General features: G+C 33.4%; 1 protein-coding gene and 1 long non-coding RNA gene across 2 annotated transcripts; both read right to left on the reverse strand.

Moving 5' to 3' along the window:
* Positions 1-2,560: 2,560 nt before the first annotated feature.
* Positions 2,561-3,184, reverse strand: LOC133287288 (uncharacterized). The gene is made up of 2 exons (XM_061484858.1): positions 2,994-3,184; positions 2,561-2,912 (listed from the first exon to the last, which is right to left on the reverse strand). The coding sequence occupies exons 1-2, from the start codon at positions 3,182-3,184 to the stop codon at positions 2,561-2,563; spliced, it is 543 nt and encodes a 180-aa protein (XP_061340842.1).
* Positions 3,185-8,262: 5,078 nt separating this feature from the next.
* LOC133287285 (uncharacterized) lies at positions 8,263-8,825 on the reverse strand. The gene is made up of 3 exons (XR_009748225.1): positions 8,758-8,825; positions 8,541-8,625; positions 8,263-8,339 (listed from the first exon to the last, which is right to left on the reverse strand). It is a non-coding gene; the product is annotated as an uncharacterized LOC133287285 (long non-coding RNA).
* Positions 8,826-10,166: the final 1,341 nt, after the last annotated feature.

The raw sequence follows: 10,166 nt of genomic DNA on the forward strand, positions 1-10,166 counted from the left end.
TAGGAGTGAACCTTGTGAATAAAGAGGCATCGGATTTGGTGCTATGAAAACCAAACTTTTGTAAGGTATGATTGAGAGTATTGAACCAAGCACGAGGAGCTTGTTTGAGTTCATAGAGAGCTTTGTTCAATTTGCACACAAGTTGAGGATTACTGCTAGGGAAACCATCAGGTTGCTGCATGAAGACATCTTCATGTAAGGTTCCACAAAGGAAAGCATTATTAAAGTCAAATTGCCGAATGATCCATCCATTAGATAGAGCAATGGAGAGAATGAGTCGAATGGTGGATGGTTTGATGACAGGGCTGAAAACTTCAGTGAAGTCAAATCCTTCCTTTTGTTGAAAATCTTTTGCAACAAGTCGAGCCTTGTACTTTTGAATTGTGCCATTTGGTTGTCTTTTGATGCGAAAAATCCACTTGCAACCAATGGGTTTGATGTTGGGTGGAGGAGGAACAAGAGTCTAAGTACCATTTTTAATGAGAGCATGGAATTCTTCGGTCATAGCCTGCTTCCAATGAGGACAGTTAAGTGCTTGAGATACATTCAGAGGCTCAAAATTGAGAAATTCAGATTGTGAGCCAAGTAAGGTTGTAGCATATGTCTTTGGCTTGTGAATTCCAGATTTGCTTCTGGTTTGCATGTGATGAGAGTTATGAGGCGAAGAGTGTGGAACAGATTGAGAAGAGGAACTATCAGTAGCAGTAGTGAGAGGAATATTAAGTGAAGACTGATGTATAGAACCTGAAGTAGGAAGACTAGACAAAACATTAGTAGCACCTGTTGATGTTGTAAAAGGTGTAGAATGACAAGATGTAGTTGTGACAGCAGGTAGAATATGAGATGTCGTATGTTTTGGAATGCAGGGTATCTTAGGAATGGAAGAAGGAAGATATGTAAAGGATGTAGGTGAAGTAGAAGTGTTAGAAAATAAAACAGTGTAAGGAAAATCAACTTCATCAAAGATGACATCTCTAGAAATAAAAATTTCTCCTGTAGGGGAAAGACATTTGTAGCCTTTTTGATTGATAGCATAGCCTAAAAACAAACATTTATGGGATCTAAAGTCTAGTTTATGTTTGTTATAGGGTCGAAGTAAAGGAAAGCATGCACAACCAAAGACTTTCATAAAGTTGTAGTCAGGTTTGTTATGATGAATTAATTCATAAGGAGATTTATAATTTGTAACAGGTGAAGGTAATATATTAATAAGGTAAGTGGTAGTAGAGAAAGCATCTTCCCAAAAGTGTAAGGGAAGTTTGGCATTAGCTAAGAGTGCTAAACCAACTTCTGTTATGTGTCTATGTTTTCTTTCAACTCTTCCATTTTGTTGATGAGAGTTGGGACATTTGAGCCTATGAGTAATGCCATGACTTTGCAAAAATTGAGTGAAAACATGAGGTAGGTATTCTTTTCTATTGTCAGTTTGAAGAGATTTTATTTTTAAACCAGTAAGAGTTTCTATCATGGATTTGTATTGTAAGAAAGCATGATAAACCTGTGACTTATTTTGAAGAAGATAAATGCAGCTGTATCGGGTAAAAGCATAAACAAATAAGACATAATATCTGCTGTTAGAGGATCCAGAAATAGGAGCTGGTCCCCACACATCCGAGAAAACTAAATCAAGAGGAGCAACATAATAAGTAGTAGATGGAAAATGAGGTAATTGGTGAATTTTGCCTAAGCAGCAGGCTTCACAAACAGAAGTGGTAACTGTGCTTTTATTATCAGAAACTGGAAAATTACATTGTTTCAAGACATAATTAACAATTTTGGAGCTAGCATGGCCTAATCTTTTATGCCACAGCTCAAAAGGAACACATTTAGAGTACAAAGCCATAGGTGGTTTAGTTACATATGGCAATTTATTTACTAAAACATTCGAAAATTGATAGAGGCCATCTTTAAGCTTGCCTTTGAGGACAATGTCCTTAGTGACCTGAGATTTTACAAGGCAATAATCATGAAAGAATTCAAAGTAAACTTTGTTATCTCTAGCAAATTGAGATACACTTATTAAGTTCTTGGTTATGTAAGGCACATGTAAAAGATTTTCAAGTTTAAATGTGAGATGAGATGCAGATGAGGTTAAGAAAGAGTTTCCAACATGTTGAATATGCATACCTGCTCCATTGCCAATGTGGACTTGCTCAGAGCCATTGTACTCAGAGCTAGAAGAAAGATTACCAAGATCATTGGTGAGATGATGAGTGGTTCCAGAATCTGGATACCAAGAGTTGTCTGTAAGGGATGCAGGTCCTGCTATATATGCCTTAGGATTATGAAAGGAAGGAGGTGGAGGTGGAGGAGGATTTTGATTCTGGTTGTTTTGAGATGATGGTTGGTAGTTGGAATCAAATCTGTAGTAGCATTTCAAAGCTGGATGACCTGTTCTTCCACAGATTTGTCATTGCAGTCGATTTTGATTCCAAAATTGACCTTGAGTTCTACCACCTCTAAATCCGCGACCTCCTCTGCCTTTTCTTCCTCCAAAGGTTCTTCCTTCATTGCTGTTGAATTTGTTGTCCTGCTGTATGTTGCTCTGTGTGACATTAGCCTAAATTGGTGTAGCATCATTCTTTTTGAATCTTTCTAGCATTTCCTCTTGAGCAAGAAGGAATGCTTCCAATTCGATTATAGAAAAAGGTGGAGATCTTGACATAGCAGAAGTGATTAAAGGTGTATACTCATCACTCAATCCATCAAGAATTGCTTCTGAATATTCAGCATCTGTTATTGGAGAACCGACAGCTCCCAAAGAATCAACAATCTTTTTGATTTGAAGAAGATATTCTGATGTTGGTCCTTTCTTTTTGATGGATTTCAACTGGTTTTTGAGTTGTTTGACTTTTGCTTGTGTGTGAGAAGCAAAGTAGACCTGAAGTCTTGTCCAGATTTCATGAGCAAACCTGCATCCCACCATCCTGTTCTTGAATGATATGTTCATAAAGAAGAGTAGCCAAGATACAAGAAGATGGTCTTATTGGTGCCAGGTTGCATAGTCTTCGGATTCTTTTTCATTTTCTTGATCTGCTTGAGTTGCAAATCGAACAGGAACCTTTTCTTTGTTGAGATGATTCTGCAGGTTGTGCCCATGGATTGATGCAAGAGCAAGTTGTTCCCAGGGAAGAAAGCTTTCCTCATCAAGTTTATCAGCAATCGTGTTTGAAAAAGATTTCATGATGAGCTTTACGATTTTGCGATTTCAGTGCTTGTAGAGGAGCTTGGTGAAGATTGAGGTGACTCCATGGATCGTTGTTAGCTCTGATACCATGTGAGGTATCAGACTATGAAGATGAAAGGGATTCACACACAGTGTGAAGAGAAAACAAATTAATAGTAAATGAGACTGAATGAATACTTTTGTATATTGATCTATGTAAATGATACATGAGTGCTGCTATATATAGCATATGAGAAACTAAAGAATAACTGAAATAACAGTCTTTAACTAACTTTAACTAATCATTATCTATTATATATATATTAAAAATATTATTTAATATCAAAACGTATCCCAACGTATTAAAATATGACATTTTTTAAAATTAATATGTCGATGTGTCGTGTCATATCATGTCCATGTCATGTGTCATTGTCGATGCATCTTAGAGTACAACACTGAGTTAAATGTACAAGACTCATTTAAATGTCCACACAAGTTTTGCAAAAAAGAGGTGCGGGACTTAAGAGGTAGAAAGTAAACAAATTGACACGAATTAGGGCCCGTTTGGATGAGCTTTTGAAAAAAAAATTATGAGTTCTTATTTCTAAAGAACTTTATTTAAAAGTTAAAATTATTTTATGTTTGGATGTAGTATTTAAAAAGTGGTTTTGAGTAAAAAAAATAATTTGGATGTTAAAATAAAAAAGCACTTTTCCAATGTAAAATTACTATTACACCTCTTTTCCATTGTGTCTTTTCATCCTTCTTTTGCTTTACTCTTTATCCAGGTTCATCGTGCTTCGTTTTTATCTTGAATCTGGTTTTGATTTATATTTCTTTTTCATGTTTCACTTTTTCACGTTTTCGTCCTTCGTACTCCCTCAAGTGTCGCCCAAAATCCAACCATGGTATACCTCTCTTCGCTTTACTCAATTCATTCATCGATCGAAGCCATTTCAAATCTCTCTCTCTTTTTCCATCCTCAACCTCGGAGGTTCGCTGCTTTGGCTGAGACGCTGAGACGGAATACTCGAAGGGAGAGATGGGTCAATTTTTAACTTTTGGCTTCTCCTTCATTTAAAAGTTAAAGATTTTAACTTTTCAGAAAAGTAAGATTTCTCCTTTTTTGTTGGCTTTTGCTTTTATTGAAAGCACACATCCAAACATAAGTTTTTTTTTTTTCTAAAAGCACTTACTTTTTTTAAAGAAAAGCAACTTCTAAGGGAGGAGAAGCCCATCCAAACAACCACTAAAGAACAAAAACAAGTAATAGGTGTTCTCTATTTTTTGTTTTAAAAACTAAAGAACGGATGTTGTTTTTAGAACAACAAATACAAAAAATTCATGCCAAATAAGTTTTTTAATTTTTTTGTTTTTAAGTTAAGAAACTATTCTTCAGAACAGAGAACGGAAATCAAACAAAGCATAAAAATAAAATATTATTGTGAACGATAGAGTAAAAATATATAATTTTAGGGAAAAGTTCAAAAAACTTCTTGTAATATTGTTTTGAACTACTTTCACCCCTATACTTTTTATTTTAATCACTTAATCTCTTGTGATTTTTTCAATTACATTATTCTTAACGCTGTTAGAAAATTAACTAAGTATATATATTCTACCCTTCTTAGAAGAAGAAAATAAAATAATAAAATAAAAAGGAAAAATAAAACCAAACGTTATAAAAAAAATAGAACACTTAATAAAAGACAAAGAAAAAATAGTAAAAAAAAAAAATCAAATGTATCTAAATAAAAAAAATGTATAAATAAAGAAAAAAAACTACAGTTATGAATTTTCAATATATTTTCTTTTATTTATTTTTTCCTTGCTTTATTTATTCTTTTTATGTAGATATGTTTAATCTTTTTTATATCTATATTTTATTCTAGCTTTTCTTTTTAATCTTTTTATTTATATGCATAATTCCAATTTAGTACCTTTATATCTTATAAATGTAAAAATCATAACAGGTATAATGATGATAAAGAATATTTTCTTTGAATCGGTGGAGCTTACCATTGTCTATTTATATTGAAAGATTGTTGAACCTTACTATTTTATCAAAAAATTAAAAGAGAAAATATATAATTTAGTCCCTCAAATCATCCTTACTATAGGGCTCCCATAGACAGGGGTGTGCAAAAAAACTAGTTCAATTGCCCTGCTCTTGACCTGACCCATAAATACCTATTTTTTTTAACTGGTTTAAATATTGAACCATTTATATTTGGGTCAGTTTTAGACTTGACTTGTTTTAATAATTGACCTATTGACCCAAAACTTGACCCAGACCTATTTTGTGGGAAAAAAAAAACAAAAATCACCGTAAGGCAATTTGGGGCTTAGGTTCTCTTTTCTCTCGATAAGAATGGAAACAAGCTTCTTGAGGTGTTGGAATACGAGCCAAGGTAACTTGTGTGTTCTAAATTTTAGTAGTACTATCACATATATGGTAAATTGAAAAATTGGATAATATCATGAGTGATTGGAGATCAATGTGAAAATATATCTATGATCTAGTGACTTTGAATCCAGAAGGGATTACAAATTCACAGGCTTTGATTTTGATACAACATGTGATATGATAATAGTTATTCTGTCTACCTGAAGATTTTATGTGCTATAAGCCTCTTAGATTTCATGAGATAGTCAAGAAATAGGATAGATTGCAAACACTATTGTTGATTAAATAAGAGTTAGTTATACTACATAAATTGTTCGTAAATATATGTTAATTTTAATTTCTTACATTGAGTAAATGGAATCCTTACGCTGATATTTTATGGGATAATTTTATGTTTGGATTTTTTTTAATTTATCATCAATTTGGAGCTTTTTCTAGTGATCCAATAAAATCATGATAATTGCTAACTGCAAATATCAATTATGAGTTAGAATAAGCTATCCATGACACTGATTAGTACCATGTAATAGTAATATTAGCACTCTTTTTGAAGAATTGGTATTTAGTTAACAAATATCAAATTTATTATATAATTTATATATTTTAAAACAAATAAATAATTAAATTACTTGAGTTTAAAAATTAAATCAATAACTATAAAAAAATCAAATAAAAAATAAGTTTTGAAACAAAGTCAAAAGTGGGTCAGGTTGGATTTGACCCGATTTTGAAACCAAGTCAGACCTACTTCAGAAACCAAGTCAGGTTGAATTTGATCCAATTCTGAACCAGTTCAAAAAACATTCAAATCGGGTCAGACCTGACTTAGATCAAATTAAACTGGGTCGGGTCAAAATACTTGACCTATAAAACCAAGTTGGGTCGGGTCAGCACAAAAACTCGACCCGACCTGACCCATGCACACCCCTATAGGTAGGGGTGTGCTAAAAAACTGGTTCACTTGACCTACTCTTGATCTAACCTTGACCTAACCTATAAATACCTACTTTTTTGAACTAGTTTTAAATACTGATCCACTTTTATTTGGGTCAGTTTTAGACCTGACTTATTTTAATAATTGACCCATTGACCCAAAATTTGACCCATACCCATTATGTGAAAAAAAAGAAAAAGAAATCACAATTGCAGTTTTCGTTTTTAGGGTTCTCACTTCTCTCTTCTCTCTGTCGACATTCTTCCACTCCACCGAAGAGGATCAGCCACCGCAATTACAATTGCAGTTCAAGATATGCTTCTCAACTCTTCTTGTGCTCAATCCCGAGCTGATTGATTGATTTAAACCCATATGATATGATATAATATAATGGTCTAATATAGCAATCAAATATGCTAAAACCGACTCATTTAACACTACATAATTTGTATTAAAAAATAAGACTTATTGTTTAATAACTTAATTTCACACCACCACCTCCGGATTTTAGTAAAACAATGCTACAAATAAAAATTTAATCTTCTCTCTTCCAAAAGATAAAATAAAATTAATCTTCTCTTTGACAACTTGATCCTGTAATTGCTGTGGGTAATTACTTGATTTCAAGCATTTATTTCTTAAAGAGATCAAACCAATTTTGAAGCCTACTTTAACATAGTCTGCATGTCCCCCTCAGTGTACAAACGCATAGTGAATGGAAGCATACATTATACCTCTAGATGAGAGGAATTCTGAAAGTAGCGAGATAGAAAATACGGTAAAAATTGATCAGCTGATATTATACAAAAGAATTGATTGAATCGAATCAATTGATTTTTTATTCACAACCGTTTTAATCCAATCTACCAATACTGCTATTCACAACTGTATGAGATGATCGAATCAAAAGTTATGTGTATAAAAAACATTATAATACTTGTTATATAATTAGTTAATGAAAGTTACATAAATATAAGATTATATTAGTTAAAATCGGATCAGGTCGGATTTGATCCGATTTTGAAACCAAGTCAGACCCACTTCACAAACCAAGTCAGGTCAGATTCGATCAAATTCTGAACTAGTTTAAAAAATTCAATCTAGGTCAGACCTAATTTAGATCAAATTAAATCGGGTTGGATCAAAATACGTGACCTATAAAAATCAAGTTGGATCGAGTCGGCACAAAAAATTGACCCGACGTGACCCATGTACACCCCTACCTATGATAGAAGGATAATATATAGTCCATAACAGTAAAGGCAAAATGCATCGGATAAAAAAAAATAAAGAATGCAGCCAAAAGTAGAATCCTATTCTAAACCAAATTGGGGGGTAGAGAGACCCATACAGAAAAAAGCATTCCACTCCAGCCATCAGATCAAGGACTGTTTAAACAACAAAAATACATGAAGATTTTAGCTTTCTTGTTTTTTTTTTTTTTTTTTTGATAACATAGCTTTCTTGTTTTTACTGAAGAGTAGATGGGAACTTGGTCATCATGGAATTACTGATTACTGGCCAATTGGAGCTTTCATATTATGAGATTCAATATATGTTAATGCCTAGCTGGTTACTTTCAACAAAAAAATGGAAGATGTAAAAACAAATAGTTAACTAATAAAACATGAAATGCAGCTCCAAAGCTGGAGAGGTGACAATCTGGTTACGGGGCTCCCTTTGCAAGAGCATCTGATACAGGTTGTGATCTCCCACGCTCAACGTACAATTCAGATGCCCTTCGATATAAGTCCCCAACTTCTCTCCAGTTGCTTAGTTCCTTTGACATAGCAGCAGCAGATTCCATGTGCTTACCTGCATCCCAAGGTCTGGTTTATTTGTCAAGGATAAATAAAGAGAGATGGTTTAACACATGGAACATGATAACATTAACACAACAACAACAACAACAACAACAACAACAACAACAACAGCTACCCAATATGATCATTTATTTATTCTCTTTAGTTGAAGAAGATGAAGAAGAAGACTACTACTACTACTACTACTACAAAAAAAGGTAAGGATACGAAGAAAGCATCTCTTGTCCTTTTGAAGCCTTCTCAAATGCTCCTTTTGCTCTCTCGTAGTCCTTGGCAACTCTAAACCCATTAGCTACAGAAAATAAGAGCTTTATAGATTTATCCACATGATTTTTTTCTCTTAATAAAACTTTCATTTTGATACACTAGCATGTAAATTATTTGCATATACAACCAAGAATTTAACAATGCATGAATATTTTACCAGCTTGCTCATAAAGAGCAGTAGCACTTCTCCAATCTGCACTCCATCTTGTGAGGCTGAGCGTTGTTCTGAAGCGTGAAGGATACTAAAGATAAATATAATTCATAAGAAGAGAAACAATAAAAATACTATATCCTTGAACAGACAAGTTATCAGATTTGTTTATCAACTTGTGGGGATCAGAGCTCGCCATTGTTCTACGTGACGCCTATCAACTATGAAGGACGGATCCGCTATGGGATCAGAAATTCAGAATACATACCAAATGTGGAAATTCCAAAAAATATTTTATTACATATAAAATTGATATAAAATTAACATAATAAAATAATTTTAAATCAAAATAAAGATATCAATGTTGTAAAATTCTGCATTAATGGTGGCATAATTTTAAATCAGAATACATACCCAAAGGAGTTTTTTGAATTTTTCTCTAAAAATATATATTTTACTCTGTCGTTCACAATAATATTTTATTTTTATGCTTTGTTTAATTCCTGTTCTCTGTTCTGCAAAACAGTTTCTTAATTTTAAAAACAAAAAAATTAAAAAACTTATTTGGCATGAATTTTTTGTATTTGTTGTTCTAAAAACAACATCTGTCCTTTAGTTTTTAAAACAAAAAATAGAGAACACCTATTACTTATTTTTGTTCTCTTTTCCTACTCTTACTCTTAAAAGTGACAAAAACACGGAGAAACATTTTATTAATAGCATTCTAGTAATTATAATCAAACAGATTTGTTTTCTTCTTTTTTCTACAAAACAACTTTTATAAGTTGTTTTATAAAATAGTTTTAAAAACAAAAACAAAAAACAAAAACACATTCTTATGTTCAGCCATTACTGATAAAAACACATTCTTATCTTCTGCCGCCGATTACAAACCTAATATACAAAGAGAGAGAGACAGAGAGAATATGGCGGCGCCGCTCCCTGAATATCCATATTTGTTTTCAAACCATGGTCCTTTATTTTGTGTTGGTTGGCATCCCGACCCGTTGTACCGAGGGGATTGGGAGAGAGAGGGGCTGGCCCGGGGGACACCGGCTCTTTGTGGGCGGTTATGGAGGTTCTAGCACAATTTGGCGCAATGGTGTGTTCATTGCCCTGCCCTAAGTTGACGTCGATTCCAATCCTCTTTCCTACGCACGGGTATGATAGCAATTGATTTAATAATTTTTTTATTGTTAATCTAAGTTTGCATTAGAGAAAGATGGGGTTCTTGTGTTTCTAATGCTTTACATTATCTATATTATAGTCGGGTCTGCGTCTATCTATCGATGAGCAGCCTCATAGAGCGGCAGTTCACCCCAAAGGAGATGGAATTGTTTGTTCTATGAGCATGGGATGCAGGTCTGTTGCTTCTCATCTCTCCTTTGTTTACATCCATTGTTGTTGGGTAAGTT

The sequence above is a fragment of the Gastrolobium bilobum genome, unplaced genomic scaffold (genome assembly GCF_033153095.1).
Source record: "Gastrolobium bilobum isolate Gb01-03AN ecotype WA unplaced genomic scaffold, APGP_CSIRO_Gbil_v1 utg75148, whole genome shotgun sequence".
Classification (NCBI taxonomy): domain Eukaryota; kingdom Viridiplantae; phylum Streptophyta; class Magnoliopsida; order Fabales; family Fabaceae; genus Gastrolobium; species Gastrolobium bilobum.

What these genes read in the sequence shown, in the direction of transcription:
- LOC133287288 (XM_061484858.1), bottom strand. Translation starts at nt 3,184, where the DNA reads ATGAAATCTTTTTCAAACACGATTGCTGATAAACTTGATGAGGAAAGC. An exon ending in TCCGAAGACTATGCAACCTG is followed by an intron (nt 2,913 to 2,993) that starts GCACCAATAAGA and finishes GGTGGGATGCAG; the next exon opens with GTTTGCTCATGAAATCTGGA.